The sequence below is a fragment of the Procambarus clarkii genome, chromosome 10 (assembly GCF_040958095.1).
Source record: "Procambarus clarkii isolate CNS0578487 chromosome 10, FALCON_Pclarkii_2.0, whole genome shotgun sequence".
NCBI classification, from domain to species: Eukaryota; Metazoa; Arthropoda; class Malacostraca; order Decapoda; family Cambaridae; genus Procambarus; species Procambarus clarkii.
In genome coordinates, this window is record NC_091159.1 from 8,670,086 (window position 1) to 8,687,161 (window position 17,076).

The 17,076-nt window shown below is 47.4% G+C and overlaps 1 protein-coding gene across 1 annotated transcript in view; it reads left to right on the plus strand.

Annotated features, from left to right (window-relative positions):
• Positions 1-17,076, plus strand: part of LOC138363117 (uncharacterized) — a 43,785-nt gene that overhangs the window by 19,147 nt on the left and 7,562 nt on the right. The window contains exons 2-3 of the mRNA XM_069322105.1: positions 14,769-14,950; positions 15,596-15,734. Of these exons, the coding sequence (XP_069178206.1) occupies positions 14,769-14,950; positions 15,596-15,734 (321 nt within the window). The remainder of the gene's footprint in view (positions 1-14,768; positions 14,951-15,595; positions 15,735-17,076) is intronic.

Genomic DNA, 17,076 nt, shown 5'->3' on the forward strand with positions numbered 1-17,076 from the left:
TCCAGACTTTTAGCTCCTGCCATTGCATTGCTCTACAACAAGTCACTTGAATTACAAACCTTTCCAGATATTCTAAAAAAAAGCGAGAGTAACCCCTGTCCACGAATGTAGTGATCTCACTGATGTCAACAATTTTAGACTTATATCAATTCTGCCAAACTTGTCAAAAATATTTGAAAAACTAATCTACAAGCAGCTTTACTCTTATCTAGTCAAAGACAATATACTTAGCTCTTGGCAATATGGCTTCAGACCCCCAAAAACACTAACGATGCACTTATTAGTATGATTAACTTGATACAGACACATGCAGCTCTTGATAAAAATGAGTTCCCTGTTGGTTTATTTGTTGACCTGCATAAGGCTTTTGACACTGTCAACCACCAAAATCTTCTTAAATTACACCAATACAGAGTCAGAGGTCACTCCCTCCAATACCTTCAGTCTTACCTTACTGACAGGCTCCAATATGTTTCTGTGAATAATTCTATTTCTCCCACCCTACCCATCAACATTGGTGTTCCATAGGGCAGCATACTTTGCCCTCTCCTCTTTCTCATCTACATTAATGACCTTCCAAATGCCTCTCAACACCTCAAAGCAATCATATTTGTTGATGACACAACCTTCATTTTCTCCAGTCCTGACCCTCTTGCCCTAAATGTTGGACGTAAGAGCAACACAAGCTGTAATCTCCGAAAGTTCTTCACCAATTGCTTTGAAATTTTGACACAGCGTCCCATTCAAATACGCGCATGTTTTTGTACACCTACTACATAGATGCCACACCTGTGACAGGTAGAAACATGTTTTTTTTTAAAAACAGCGCCATCTGTTGTATGTAATAGCAACACACACACTATACTAAATATAAAAAAAAATCAAATGTTTATTCAGGTAAAGTACATACATACAAGGTGTGATACAAATATTGATGAATTTATAGATAGAGCTAGTACATACAATGCCTAAAGCCACTATTACACAAAGCATTTCGGGCAGGAAAAACACTAAAGACTAAAACTTAATACTAATTGAGATTAGAGTATAAAATGTGCTGAGAAAATATAAAAATAACAAAGGGAGGAACATGGCAGAAACTTAGTTAGTTAGTTAGTTTAGTTCATTTATTATGCACCCCATACCCATCTTGTGGGCGGTAGTGAAAAGGGTTACAGAGGCACATAATGGGCTCAGGGACTGAACCACACAATTCATTTAGCTAAGCAAGTTACAATCTTGATGAGCTAGTTACAAAATTCAATATAAGTCGCCACATCAACAATGGGTTCGAGATCGACCTCAAGTACAGGTTCTAAATTAAGCAACTGACATATGTGGAGAGCTAGTGTCAAAATTGATATGTTTGTCCTGCACACCGCCCCCCATCCAGTGGGCAGCGGTGGATAGGTTACAATCACTTAGTTACTACCTACAGTTAGCAAACTGGGGATATTTGGCTAAAATTTTTTGTAGCAGATAATTTTGAATGAAATATTGACACATCGCTGGAACATTGGTTATAGAATTGTCTCTAAATTCACGTATCTTTTCGCATTCCATCACATAGTGACGGAGGGTGTGCGAATAATTTTGTTGATACAGTTTACATTTGGTCAGGTCTACATCAGCAGATAATTAGAATTCCCAGAGATACTTGTAACCGAGTCTAAGCCGAGCAGTAGTAACATCTAGAAGTCTGCTGATTTTATTGGATGATTCATAGATGTGTGGCTCCTCTTGCATGATAGTATGATGATAGATGGAATTACTGGTGTCAATTTCACTTTGCCTCAGATCTACAGGATCTTGTTGAAGTTCTCGGTGTACTGCTGCTCTCAGATTGCTCATTGACAATCCAAGGTTACACTCAACGGCTCATTTAAAGGCAGATTCTTTGGTTAACTTATCAGCTCTATCATGCATTCGGAGGCCAACATGAGATGGAGACCACATGAAATGGACACTGTTACCATCCTTAATAATTTTGTTGTATTTGTGTCTAGCTTCGGACACGAGCATGTTACAGAGTCTTAAAGAGTTGAGAGCATTTAAGGATGATAAGGAGTCACTTACAATTAATGTATCAAGTTTAGAGACTTGTACACATTTCAGTGCAAGGATCAAGGCAAATAGTTCGGTCTGAAGGGTAGAGGCCCAATTGTTTATACGGACTCCCCACTCAAAGTACAAGCCATCGCCCATTGTCAGAACTGCACTTCCAGCTGCACCCGTGGTGTGGTGTAGGGAACCATCAGGAACTCAACTCAGAATGTATCAGGCTCATGATTTGTACCAAGAGAAACAGCAACGGCACTTTCCTGCACCGTGGGAGATTACATCCTTTCCAGTTTTAATCCTTCCCTTTCCACCCAAGAAGCAAATTAGAGATCAGCCCAAGCTTCGTCTTGAGGCAAAGCTCAACGCCTTAAGCCATATTGATGCTCTGTCCACAGAGCATTCTCTCTCTCAAATCATGGCAGAAAAACAGCAAAAAATACAATTTGGTCAACAAACAGCACTGTTTAAAAATAGCAGACATGGGTTGACATTATAGGGGTAAGGTAGGTTACAGGGAGTTAATTAGGTAGTGCTTAGTTTTAATCTTAAACTGGTTGAGAGAGGTACAGTCTTTAACATGGTTGGGAAGGTCATTCCACATTCTGGGTCCCTTGATTTGTAGAGCATTTCTAGTTTGATTAAGTCGTACTCTTGGAATATCAAACAGGTATTTGTTACTGGTGTGGTTATCTTGAGATGATTTCAGGGCTTTAGTGTCCCCGCGGCCCGGTCCTCGACCAGGCTTCCACCCCGAGGAAGCAGCCCGTGACAGCTGACTAACGCCCAGGTACCTATTTTACTGCTAGGTAACAGGGGCATAGGGTGAAAGAAGCTCTGCCCATTTTTTCTCGCCGGCGTCCGGGATCGAACCTGGGACCACAGGATCACAAGTCCAGCGTGCTGTCCGCTCGGCCGACCGGCTCCCCAGAGGTGCTCATGGGTTCTGTTACAACCTTCAATGAAGCTTTTAAGGTCAGGATTGACATTACAGTTCAGCGTTTTATATATACACATATAATACGCATGAGAAGATGTGCAGTGACTTAATATCTAACATACTCAGAGATTTGAGTAGGGGTACCGAGTGATGTCTGGGGCCAGAGTTGGATATTGTCCTAACAGCAGCTTTGTGTTGAGTAATTAGAGGACGTAAATGATTTTGGGTAGTAGAACCCCAAGCACAAATACCATAGTTGAGATAAGGATAGATGAGAGAGTAATAGAGTGTCACCAGGGCAGGGCGAGGTACATAATATCTGATTTTAGAAAGAATGTCAACAGTTTTTGAAACTTTTTTTGATATATTTAGAATGTGTCCCTGGAAATTCAGCTTGTGATCAATGAGAACGCCAAGGAATTTGCCATCTACTTTGTTACAAATTTGGGTATTGTTTATCCTGAGATCTATTTGATTTGAGGATTTATTGGCAAACAAAATATAGAAAGTTTTGTCAATGTTGAGGGTGAGTTTGTTGACAGTTAGCCAAAGATGGACTTTATTTAGCTCAGTATTCACTGTGACATTTAAAGCAAGGGGGTCAGGACTGGAGTAAATGAAGGTTGTGTCGTCACCAACGGGGAAGGTTGCTGTGGCTCAGCAGCGCACATGCGTTGCTGAGCCACAGCAACGCGTGGCCGGGTACAGCTAGCAAATAAATGAATAAACTACAACCTTAGGAACACAGCAGTGCGCTACTTGGTATTCACCATTATATATGATGGATTACAGTGTATGGACCAATATCTTGAGATGAGATGATTTCGGGGCTTAACGTCCCCGCGGCCCGGTCCTCGACCACGCCTCTTTTTTGTTACACATCCCCCGGGAAGCAGCCCTTAGCAGCTGTCTAACTCCCAGGTACCTATTTACTGCTAGATAATAGGAGCATCGGGATGAAAGAAACATTTTGCCCAATTTGTCTTCGCCTCCACCGGGAATCGAACCCGTAATAACTATAGGTGTAAGTTTACGTATCTCCATCTCTCAGGATTAATAACTGCAGGTCATTAATATATGAAGGGTCCTGGTCGTACAGTCGGGTTCGTTCTCAACGCACAATCTAGAATTCCAGGTTCGAGTTCCGGGCGGGGCAGAAATGGTTGGGCAGTCTTCCTTTCACCTAATGCCTCTGTTCACCTAGCAGTGAATATGGTACTTAGAAGTTAGTCAGTTTGTTGTGGATTGCATCCTGGGCGGGGTCAGTAATTCGGCCTTGGGAGGGGGGGGGGGGACCTCGATATAAGTTTTCCGTGTACTCAATTTGTTGTTCTTGCGGGGGTTGAGCTCTGGCTCTTTGGTCCCGCCTCTCAACTGTCAATCAACTGGTGTACAGATTCCTGAGCCTATTGGGCTCTATCATATCTACATTTGAAACTGTATGGAGTCAGCCTCCACTACATAACTGCCTAATGCATTCCATCTGTTAACTACTCTGACACTGAAAAAGTTCTTTCTAACGTCTCTGGCTCATTTGGGCACTCAGTTTCCACCTGTGTCCCCTTGTTCGCGTACCACCAGTGTTGAACAATTTATCTTTATCTACCCTGTCGAGTCTTCTTAGCGCCAAGCCATTACGACTATATAGCACTTGGAATGGGTCAGGATAAGGATTTGGGATAGGACGGGGGGGAAGGAATGACGCCCAACCACTGGGACAGTCGGGGATTGAACGCTGACCTGCATGAAGCGAGACCGTCGCTCTACCGTCCAGCCGAAGTTGGGCTTGGCACATTCAGGAAAGGCAGACTGTTATTTTTCCTATTTACGTGGGTGAAATGGAGTCCCGACTCTCTACATGACTTTTTAGATGACTTAGTTCACCTGAGCCTTTTACTATAACAAATATGTCATCGACATCTCGGTAGTATGCATTTGGTTTTTGCCTACTATTGAAGACTCTTTCTCGATGGTTCCCATGTAAAAATTTGCAAATAACACTCCTAAGGAGGAGCCCATTGCTACTCCATCTATCTGTAGATACATGTCCCCCTTGTGGACTGGGAGCTTCCGTTGTACATGCCTCGAGAAGGCTCTTCAAGTGTGGCTCGAGTATGTCTAATTTGGGGGTGCTCTCGTCTCTGTATACTCTGTCCTGGATCCTCTCTGTGATGGAGAACTAAGTGATCTAAACAGCCATCTAGAGAGAGTGGGGACTCCGCTTCCCTTATGAGACAGTGAGAGTCGAGGTACCTGTGTCAGCACCAGTGAGGTAGAGTGCAGTCTTCCCACGAGCACAGTCGGGCAGTGAGAGTCAATGATTAAGTCTCTTGAAATAGTAGAGTAACTTGCCTTACCAGGGTCCGAAAAAGTTTATTCAATAAAGTACATTTTTTAAGTTCAAGAACTGAGTCTAATTTTTGGAAGTAAGTAATTATCAAAAGAAGGCACCAAACCGGGAAGGCTATGTAGCACCATCAAATACGCAAAATAATCAGAGGGCGCTAAATATCACCAAGGATGCCAATACGAGAACAAAAACGCATAAGGCGAACGATATCAAAAGTATCCGAGTCACCAAGAATTCTATCGAGGGACAGGTGACCGCGAGGGGCGGTCGGAAAGCAAGACACACGCTCGTCCTGGAAGTCAGGACATTCAAGAAGGACATGCACGACCGTAAGAGGGACAATGCAACTAGGACAATAAGGAGCAGGGCGGCGCTCCATCAAGTGACCATGGGTTAAGCGAGTATGGCCAATACGCAACCTCGCCAGAGCTGTTTCCCACCGCCGGTTACGGTGGAAGGAGGACGGCCACGAGGAAACACAACATTTAAGAGTACGTAGCTTGTTACCAGTAACAGACAACCAAGAAGCCTGCCAACGGGTAAGGACTGAGGAATGGATAACCGGGTAAAAGTCGGAATACGGAATGCCTTTGCGAGAGATGGGACAAGAGCGGACAGCTTCCTTGGCAGCAGCATCTGCACGCTCATTTAAAGACACACCAATATGGCTGGGAACCCAACAAAACTCAACCGACTTAAATTTACTGTGAACGAGAAACAGCCAATGCTGGATCTCGACAACTACTGGATGAACCGGATTAAAGGACCCGAGAGCCATGAGGGCACTACGAGAGTCAATAACAACCACAAAGGAAGACTTACAACGAGAAAGCAGGAGATGAAGAGCATAGAGAATAGCATAAAGTTCCGCTGTAAAGATGCTAGTCTCCGGAGGCAAGCGACAATTATAAGTGCGATCAGGAAAAACAACAGAGTAGCCAACACCGTCCGCTGACTTAGACCCATCGGTGAAGACAGAAACGGAGCGGGAGTGAGAAGAAAAGTGCTCGAGGAAAAGGCGTTTTAGAACCGTAGGAGGGGTAAAAGCTTTAGTGATACGGGTCAAGGATGTACAAAACCGCGGAAGAGGGACCCTCCACGGGGGCAAAGAAGGAACAACACGAGGAGAAACATCAGAAATACGAACGGAAAGAGAATCCTGTAGGCGAGATAACCGGACAGAAAGAGGGAGGTGGTGAAGAGGAACAGGAACCGCAGGAGGGGTAAAAGTTAAAGCACGACAGAGGCGAGAGGAAGGATGTTGCAAGGACCGCGCAAGATAGCGAAGACAGTAGCGATCACGGCGGTCCTGGAGAGACAGGAAGCCAGTGTCAACATACAAGCTAAGGATGGGAGTCGAACGAAAGGCACCAGAACTGAGGCGCAACCCAGTATGGTGCAAAGCATCAAGACGGCGAAGAGTAGAAGGAGAAGCAGACGAGTAAGCAGGGCAACCATAATCGAGCTTAGACAGGACGAGAGAGGAATGTAAAGCAAGGAGAGTACGCCTATCTGCCCCCCAAGAAGTATGGGACAAGACCCGAAGGAGGGTAAGGGCCTTAGAGCACTCAACACGGAGGTAAGAGATATGGGGAGACCAAGACAAACGAGTGTCAAGGAATAACCCCAAAAGCTTCGCGGAATCTTTGTATTCAAGGGGATGACCATAAAGTGACAAAGAGGGACGAAGAACAACCCGTTTCCGCGTAAAAGTCATGGCACAAGTCTTAGAAGTAGAGAACTTGAAGCCATGACCTGTGGCCCAAGACGACACGGCATCAATTGCAAGTTGAAGCCGGCGTTGAAGGAGAGGCGAATCATCACCCTGACAACAAAGGGTAAGATCATCGACATAGAGAGCGGAGAAGACACCAGAAGGAAGAGAGGAAAGAAGACCATTGAGGGCAACCAGAAAAAGAGTAGTGCTCAGAACACTACCCTGGGGCACACCTTCGTATTGCTGAAAAGAGGGAGAGAGAGCGGTACCAAGGCGCACCCGAAAGGAACGACGAGAGAGGAAGCTGCGGAGAAAGAGAGGGAGATGACCACGAAGGCCAAAAGAATGAAGTTGAGATAGGATATGATAACGCCAAGTGGTGTCGTAAGCCTTTTCTAGGTCAAAAAGGACGGCAACAACGGAGGTCTTCGCAGCAAAAGCAGTACGAATATAGACCTCCAAGTTCACCAGGACATCTGTCGTGCTGCGGCACTTGCGGAAACCAAATTGAGAAGGGGAGAGGAGGTGATGGTGTTCCAGGAACCACATCAGACGAACGTTAACCATACGTTCAAAGAGTTTGCAGACACAACTTGTGAGAGCAATAGGGCGAAAGTCCTTAGGGGAAGTACCCAGAGACCCCGGTTTGCGAACAGGGAGGACAACGGCATCGAGCCAGTCCTCAGGGACTGACGACGACTCCCAGATCCGATTATACAGACTCAGTAAATACTGAGACGTGCTCGGAGGGAGATGGCGATTCATCTCATAATGAATACCATCGGAGCCCGCCGCCGTAGAACCGCAGAGGGCCAGGGCAGAACGAAGTTCAGAGAGAGAGAAGGGATCATTATAGGGAAGCTGAAGATGAGTGCAGAAATCTAAAGGACGAGACTCAAGGACAGGTTTACGAAGGAAAGATTGGGGAAGATGAAGACCAGAGCTAACAGAAGAAAAGTGGGAACCCAGTTCGGAAGCGACCTGCAACGGGTCCGCCACAAGAGTATCATGGAGGTGAAGGACCGGTGAAACATCGGGAACGAACTTACCCGCTATCTTGCGGATACGCTTCCAGATCTGGGCCAGAGGGGTTTCGGACGTAATTGTTGAGACATAAGACGCCCAACATTCACGTTTAGCCGTACGGATGGCCCTACGGGCCACCGCACTCGCTTTCCGAAAGAAAAGAAAAGAATCGGTCGTCTGCCTACGGCGGTGCCTCTTCCAGGCTGCACGCTTACAGCGGACAGCCCGAGCACAGTCCGCATTCCTCCAGGGAACGCACTTCCGTGGACCCCGAGAGGAAGAGCGAGGAATAGAGCGGAGGGCAGCGTTGAAGACAGTGTCATGAAAAAGGAGGAGAGCGCGAGAGAGGGGCAGAAGGGAGAGGTCAGAGAGAGTAGCACTGAGGGAAAATAGGGTCCAGTCCGCCTTAGCAAACTGCCACCTAGGGAAAGAGAGGGAAGGGCGAAAAGAGAAAAAGGAAACAAGGATGGGGAAATGATCACTTCCATGGAGGTCATCAAGAACCTGCCACGTGAAATCTAAGTAAAGAGAAGAAGAGCAGAGAGAAAGATCAAGACAAGAAAGGGTGCGAGTCCGAGAGTCCAAATGAGTGGGCTCACCAGAATTCAGAAGAGACAGGGAAGAAGAGAGGAGAAACGGCTCAAGGAGGCGACCCCGGGTATTCGTCAGAACGTCACCCTAAAGAGAATGACGACAATTGAAGTCACCCAGCAGGAGCACAGGCTCCGGCAAGGAGTCTAGGAGGTGTTTCAAATCAGGAAGAGAGAGCGGGACACTCGGGGGGAGATAAATGGAACAAACTGTGTACCATTTCCCCACAAAGATGCGAGCAGCAGAACAATGGAGAGGCGAAGGAAAAAGTAAAGGAACAAAGGGAACATCAGCCCGAATCAAGAGAGCAGAAGAATTAGAAGCCCCAGCAATGGCTGGGGGGGGGAGAGAAAGGAATAGCCACGAAAACGACCAGGACGAGCACCAAGCATTGGCTCCTGGAGACAGACACAAAGGGGCGAAAACCGCGAAATCAGAAGTTGGAGTTCGAGGAAATTGGCGTAATAACCTCGAACGTTCCATTGAAGAATGGACAACGACGAGAAGAGAAAGGACAAAAACAGAGAACAAGGAAGAAACAAAGGCGAAAGAGCAACAGAGCACGTTAAAGAATATCAGGGTCGGGATCAGGGTCAGCAAAGTCAGGGTTAGGGGGCATGGGTAAACTAAGCAAAGACGGAGGGAAGGAAACGGGAGAACAGATCAGAGGTGGGCGGGAAGGGTCCGGAGGAGGAGGAGGAGGAAGAGGAGGAGACAACGGAGAGGAGCAGTCAAGGACAGCAGCAGGAAGAGGGGGAGTAGAAAGAGGGGAGCGCACCCCAGCAAGAGCAGCAACCGAAAGGGAAGCAGGGGCCAAAGAAACCTCCATAGCAGAAACAGGGGGCGCAAGCACTGAAACGGGAGGGGAAGGAGCAACAGAGCCAGAAGGAGGAGCTGAGGAAGAAAGCGAAGCCTTCTTACCCGCCGGGGAAGAGGAAGGAGAGGAGCCAGGCTTACGCTTCTGACTTAAAGAGACCGGTGTCCCAGCAACTACGTACCGGGCAACGGATTCCAGTGTCTCAACAGGAGAAGCCGAACGAGAGCACACACGACGGCCGTTAGGAGAGCGATGGACATCCGCCCGCACCGACAGGCGGTGGGGAGAGCCGATAGATGGAGGAAGAGGATGGGAAGGAGGATCGGAGAGGGACGAGGAAGAAGACACAGAAGACACGACAGACCGGGTAGAAGGAAGGGGAACCCCAGACAGAGGACCAGGAGGAGGATCCTTCGGGAGAGAACCCAAAGGAACAGAGGAGGGGGCAGTGGGCGCATCAGGGTCCAAGGCAGGAAACGGTTGTGAGTCTGAGGAAGGCGGGAAGGACGAGGAGAGGAAGAGCGCAACACACGAGCATAAGAGATATTAGCATAAGGCGGGAGCCGGCGAACCTGGCGCCTCGCCTCAGGAAAAGATAAACGCTCCCGGTGCTTCAAGTTGAGGACGGCTGCCTCAAGCTTGTAATGGACACACGCACGGGAGAAGGTAGGATGGGCCTCACCGCAGTTGAGGCAACGAGCCTGGGGAGAAGCGCACTCCGACTTAGAGTGACCTTCGCCACCACACAAAGGACAGAGAGAGACAGTCCCGGAGCAGCGGAGGGCACCATGCCCAAACCTCCAGCACTTGTTGCAGAGCCGAGGAGAAGGAATGTACTCCTGGACAGAGCACCTGGCACCAGCAAGAATGACAGAGGGTGGAAGGGTCCTACCATCAAAGGTAATCTTCACAACCCGGAAGGGTTGACGGCGACTACCACGAGGGGGACGAGTAAACGTGTCCACCTGGAGAATAGAATGGCCCTGGGCAGCGAGGATATGTCGAATATCGTCGTGGCAGTCGCGCAGGTCCCGAACACCGGTCGCAACATGGGGCGGGAGCAAAATAGTGCCAACACTGGCATTCAACTGAGCGTTCTTCGAGACCCGAACGGGGGTCTCGCCAAGGCAGGATAAGGCAGCCAAGCGGGAAGCAGCATCCTGAGAAGGAGCAGCAACGACACGTGTACCGAGACGAGTGGGGTTGAAAGTAATGGAGGCATCCACGGAATCAATGAGATGTCGTTGGAGGGAGAAATCGTCAGGAGGCGCAGAATCAAGAGGGAGGAGATCAAAATATTTGGCCCACGAAGCGGGACCAAACAAGGCTTGATAGGTAGCAGAACTGGAAGGAATCGAGCGAGGGCGGCCGTGACGAGGACGGCGGTGAGAACCCCCAGAGAGAGAGGGGTTAAAAGGCGCAGTAGTTACAACTAGAGAAGGAGCCGCGCCAGGGGACGAGGTAGTCACCACTTGGGGCTCGACCCAACCACAGAGGAGGGAGGGGAGCCAGGGGAAGGCGTCAGAGAGGCCAAAGGAGGAGCAAGGTCGGGGCCCAATGCAGCGGAGGCTACAGAGCCCGGTCTTCCAATACGGACCGACTCGGGGGCTTGGTCGCCCACCCCACGAGCCTGAGAAGGTAAACCAGAAGAAGCCGAAACAGGGGTTATCATCTTGACAAAAAGAAGAATTCATTCACGAATGTGCCCCCACACCCACCATGGAGCCACAATTAGAGGCAGGACACCCAACAAGAAGCTATCGCCGATCTTATCGGGGCCTCCTAGGGGTGCGTCGTGAGTATACGCCCCACAAACGCCACCTTAAGAAACCGACAGTCCGTCGAGATCGGGTTCAGTGACGAAGTGGGGATTGACAATAAAAGGTTCCCCTCGCTCTCGACGTCGGGTACTGCAGTTCTACGGGTGCAAGAGTATGCCTCCTCAAGCACCCGGGCGTCAAAATAGAAGAAGTCCAAGGGAAGAACCAGAACGAGCAAAAGGTCGGCAGGAAACGGCAAGCAGATAGGAGAAGAGGGGGGAGAAAAACGAAACAGAAGGAAAAGGAAAAGATGCCCAGCAGAATTGGAGAGGACGGCAGCAGGAGCACAAGGCTAGAAAAGGACAGAGGACTGTCCCAAGGAGCATCACACTCCGGCAGCCGCCCACTAAGCCCCCACACGGCGACAACGAGCTGAGCGGGGAGGGGGTAATTTTTGGAAGTTGGTAAATTCAATAAAATGAAGAGTTAAATTTAAGTATCGAGTTTAATAATTTCATTTTCTTACTAATAATGCCCCAGCAAATTGAGTAATGTAAATAAGAGACTTAGCGTCGGCCGGTGTGAGTCCAGTGGTAATACGAGTAAGAAAAGTAAGACAGAAGAATAAAAAAAGACATGATCACTACCTACAAAATTTTCAGAGGAACTGACAGGGCAGATAAACTATTTAGCATGAGTGGAACACGAGCAAGGGGACACAGGTGCAAACTGAGTACCCAAATGAGCCACAGAGACATTAGAAAGAACTTTTTCAGTGTCAGAGTAGTTAGTAAATGGAATGCATTAGACAGTGATGTGGTGGAGGCTGACTCCATACACAGTTTCAAATGTAGATATGATAGAGCCCAGTAGGCTCAGGAATCTGTACACCAGTTGAGTGTGAATATGGTTGTCGTTTAACAGGTGCTGTTTTGTGTCAATAGCCATTCATTTGCTTGAGGCTCACTTTTGTTTGCCACTTTCTAATTCTGGGCCGGGAATGGTCAACCATTTACACAACCATTTGCGAAACCTGTGCATCTTTCATAAGTCATGGCGACTTTGTTTACATTTAACAGTTTATCGGCTCCGAAGCACTACGAAGTTGTTTATAACAATAATAACCCTGAGTTGTATAGCTTCGAAGCTCATAAACTGTTTAATAAATATAAATAAAGCCACCATGACTGACTCAAGATGTATAGGTTTCGTAAGTGGTTATACAAATGCGTGACGACTCCCGGCCGTGGTACATGGGGCTCAGTGACGGAGGTGTAGCACTGCTCCAACTGTACCAAGTGTTCATTAGCTGTGAACATATAAGATGTGAACTATCAGACTCAACCTTACATATTCTCACCACAGTAGTCCAAGCTAAAGGTCGCTAAGTGTAGTGCAACGTTGTGAGTCCAGCTGGAGGTCTGTGAGCATGGCTCTCATACGGGCTGTAGGCCAACCCGTCCTCTTATAAATAACGTCGCTTTCCGCTCGTATGCGCGCTATGGCCAAAAATGGACGTAATTTGAAATGAAATCAGCCCACGAAAGTGATGAACTGTCCCGTTTTCTGTTTGAGTCGTCTGGCTTACTCGGTAAGGTTAGGGAGCTTCCCTACACCACGCCAACCATGTCACTACTGTATCATACAGGCAGCCTTCAACTGCCTGCCACACCCCCCAACCATGTCACTACTGTATCATACAGGCAGCCTTCAACTGCCTGCCACACCCCCAACCATGCCACACCCCTCCAGTGTGTCACTCAGGCAGCCTTCAACTGGCTTGCGTGTGGTTCCCGGATCCCGACAATTTGCGTCACGCGCGGGAGCGCAGATCACGGCTGTTATACTCAGGGACAAGGATATCGCACGTCTCTTGCGAAATTAAATTTCTTCATTTACATATCCAGGTTAATAGTAGAGTACAATAGTGTTTATTTTATTCAAATTGTATGTACACCTTCTTCATGGTCTCCTTCACTCCTTGGCGACACGCAGTGACAACATCGTCACTGGTAATTAACACTTACTAACATATTATATTATACATGCGTCAATATTACAGTGCTTGAATATTTAGTAATACCTCGCATTTTTAACGGTCTGGTTAATTCCGTTTAATATGTAAATTTTTAGGCGAGTTTCCCCTCATCACAAGACGGCGGGCGCCTTACACCTGCGCGGCAAAATGCTCGAATACTGTAAACAACCAAATACAATTATTGATTTGTATAAAAATGACATTCGATAAGGAGCTGAGATAGGAGGAAAAGGAGCTGGGATAGGACGGAGGAAAGCAATGGTGCCGAATCACTTGACCATCGGGGATCGAACGCCGACCTACAAGAAGCGATGCCGTCACTGTACCGACTAGTACAAGTGGTTGTCCTGCGCCATAAGAAGTAAACAAAATAATCTTGGATACACATAGCAGTAGCTTGAAGGCGCCACACTGAAGACAAGCGGGCGACGGCCAGGCTGTGTCACCAACTCAACGTTTACCTGACTGTACCTGAAGGCCACCGGCTCTAGTGGCCTCCACCGGGACAGAAAACTGGCTGAAGAAATGTGTTAGCTGCGACGCGTGTTAGCTGTGACGCGTGTTAGCTGTGACGCGTGTTAGCTGTGACGCGTGTTAGCTGTGACGCGTGTTAGCTGTGACGCGTGTTAGCTGCGACGCGTGTTAGCTGCGACGCGTGTTAGCTGCGACGCGTGTTAGCTGCGACGCGTGTTAGCTATGACGCGAGTTAGCTGTGACGCGTGTTAGCTGTGTAAGGGCGAGGCCAACACCTATAGCCTCTACATCTGCCACTCCGTAACAAAATTCAAACTTTTTGCCTAACCAGAAGCGTATGAACCCAAGCAACCCTCCTAACCTATCGGATCAAATGCATAGAAAATGTGCACATTTGGCAGCCGTTACGTTTTTTAATAGGTTGCACTTGTATCGTTGATTGCCATAACGTCCAAAAAACGAGTTGAGAGGACGAGAAGCTCAACGAGAGGAATGACGATAGATCGTGGAGTGAACATAAACCATTATCAATCAATTCAATCAATCTTTCTAAAGCATAAGAGTGCATAATGTCCATTGATTTATACGGTCAATGTTAAAGGTAAACACCGCGTTGCAAAGCAATCAATTGATTGCAAGAATATACAAATAAGGCCTCCAAAATATAATTTAACAATGATAACATTTTGTAACTAAGGTTACAGCAGCCAGCAGGTCAAACTGTAGCTAGATACAGATACAAATTTGTATGGGAAGTTATTTCTCAATATTGCACCAGCTAAGGATACTTAATTGTGGCACTGAGCCATCAACTACGTGGACTGGCACCATGGAGATATGCTCACTCACGGCATTGTGGTATATTGGAAAATATTGCCTTTGTGTCCGTGTTTACTCACAGGACGGGAGGAACTGCTCACTGCTATCTTTATGGAGATAAGTACTCACTCACAGGAAGCGCGATACTGTCCAATATTGTCCTTATGTTCACTCACAGGATGCACGACACTCCAATCAAATTTTCCTCTGGGATAAAATTAGATCAAATATTGCAGCTCAAGTGCACGATGCTTGCACCACCTTTCATCTCGTCATGTCTGGTGCAGCGTCTCCCTCCCCGCGGCACCTCCCCCTTCGACTCCAGTCAAGGACAAGGTCGTGCAGGTGACTACGCCAGCGGTGAGCGCTCACCCCCACCACACACCTGGCTGCCAGTCAGCGCCTGCACACACTACCCGCTCACCCACACGTAAGGTCTCCGCACGCCGCCTGCTTGTCCCCGTGGCGTAGTGGTAAGACGCTCGCCTGGCGTTTCGCGAGCGCTTTGTTCTGGGTTCCTATCCTGGCCAGAGAGGATTTACTGGGCGCAAATCCTTAACTGTAGCCGCTGTTTACCCAACAGTAAAATGGGGGCCAGACTCACGAAGCAGTTACGCAAGTACTTACAAACATGTACATCTTTCTACAATTTTTGACGGATTTGGTTACATTTAGTAAACAGTTTACAAGCATGAAAACGTCCCAGTCAACTGTTGTTATTGTTATAAACAAGCTCCTGATGCTTCGGAGCTCATTAACTGTTTAAGAATTGTAAACAGAGCCGCCAAAGATTGAGAAAAGATGTACAGGTTCGCAAGTGCTTGCGTAACTGCTTCGTGAATCTGGCCCGAAACTAAATTGGCTTTTGGAAAATACTATAAATGTTAACGCCGAGGTTACCTTGATGAAAGCTATATTCCTCAAAGAATAATGTGGTAATTCAGGTTATAACTAATTATGTAGCGAAGGTTACAGTATAAATTAGTTATGAGAGGTGTTATAAAGATTGGTACGGGGTCAAGTACAAGATACGCTACGAATTAGTTATGGATCAAGCCAAGATAAACTTGAGTGGTATACAACGGTCGTCGCCTACAGTGGCTACTCTCCCTGGCTGGACTTTTGATCGGTGTTTACTTCTGAGGTCAGTCAGTTTTTCTTTATTATTATTATTATTATTTTCTACCACAGATGTGGCCACACATTTACAATGCTAACCAGCATATATACATTTTCTTCTGTCCTCCATGGCCAGGGTTAGAGATGTCAGCCAGTGACTGGACCATGAAATTGGGGTGGAAATAGTGAGTTAAATCACACACTGTAGTGCATTTTGAAAGCTGTACGGTCATGGGAACGTGGGAAGTTTTGGCTTTAGATTCAGCCACCCTGGAGCCAAACCCCCGTGCAGCACGGGCTATGGCGAGCTCGTAGTCCCTATGACGTTTCTGAAAGCATAAACCTGTCATGCGTTAGTCTGACGTTGGTCTGTTGTGACAACCAGATGACACTTCCTCTCAGTCGTGAACACACACTGACGGAGCGTACCCCGGGGCAGGGTAGCGCCGGTGGGGGAACTCTCTGACCACACAGTTTTAATTTCCGTTATCAGGGACAGGAAGCCTGCACTTAGGCCTATCAAGGTCCCCCCCACACCAGTGGTTCCTAACCGGTGGTCCATAAGCCTACAAGGTGTCTACGGGTGTGTTTCGATGGGTCCATACAACTCATACTGTGTGTTGTACCGTCACATAATACGAACCATTTATGAATGTGATGAACTGGCTGTCTCCTGTTAACATTTACTTGCAGTTTTAACTGAGAATAACAATGCAGCGCCGCTGACATGAATGTGACATGAAATGTTAATGTGAAATGTGAATGCAAGTATTTGGTAACTAGTTATTTTGTTGTTGGGATCCACAGGCGAGAACGTGGAAGTAGAACTACTGACCCTTTCCAGGGTCAGTAGTTCGACCTTGGGAAGACCTCGATATAAGCCTAACGTATAAACATGCACAGGCTGCCTGTCCCCGACAAAACGAATTAAGTGCACAGGGTGTGGAACCAGGAGACTGTCTAGTGTATGGTTAGTGTCCCACTACGGTCACACCCGTGCACGGTACTGTGTGTGGCAACCACCTTGTTGGTCGTCTTGCATGAAGGCCTCTGTGCGTGTGTGTTATTTCCACTTACATTAAGGGACCTTCGCTAAACATAGCATAAAGGGACCTTCGCTAAACATAGCATTAAGGGACCTTCGCTAAACATAGCATAAAGGGACCTTCGCTAAACATAGCATTAAGGGACCTTCGCTAAACATAGCATTAAGGGACCTTCGCTAAACATAGCATTAAGGGGCCTTCGCTAAACATAGCATTAAGGGGCCTTCGCTAAACATAGCATTAAGGGGCCTTCGCTAAACATAGCATTAAGGGGCCTTCGCTAAACATAGCATTAAGGGGCCTTCGCTAAACATAGCATTA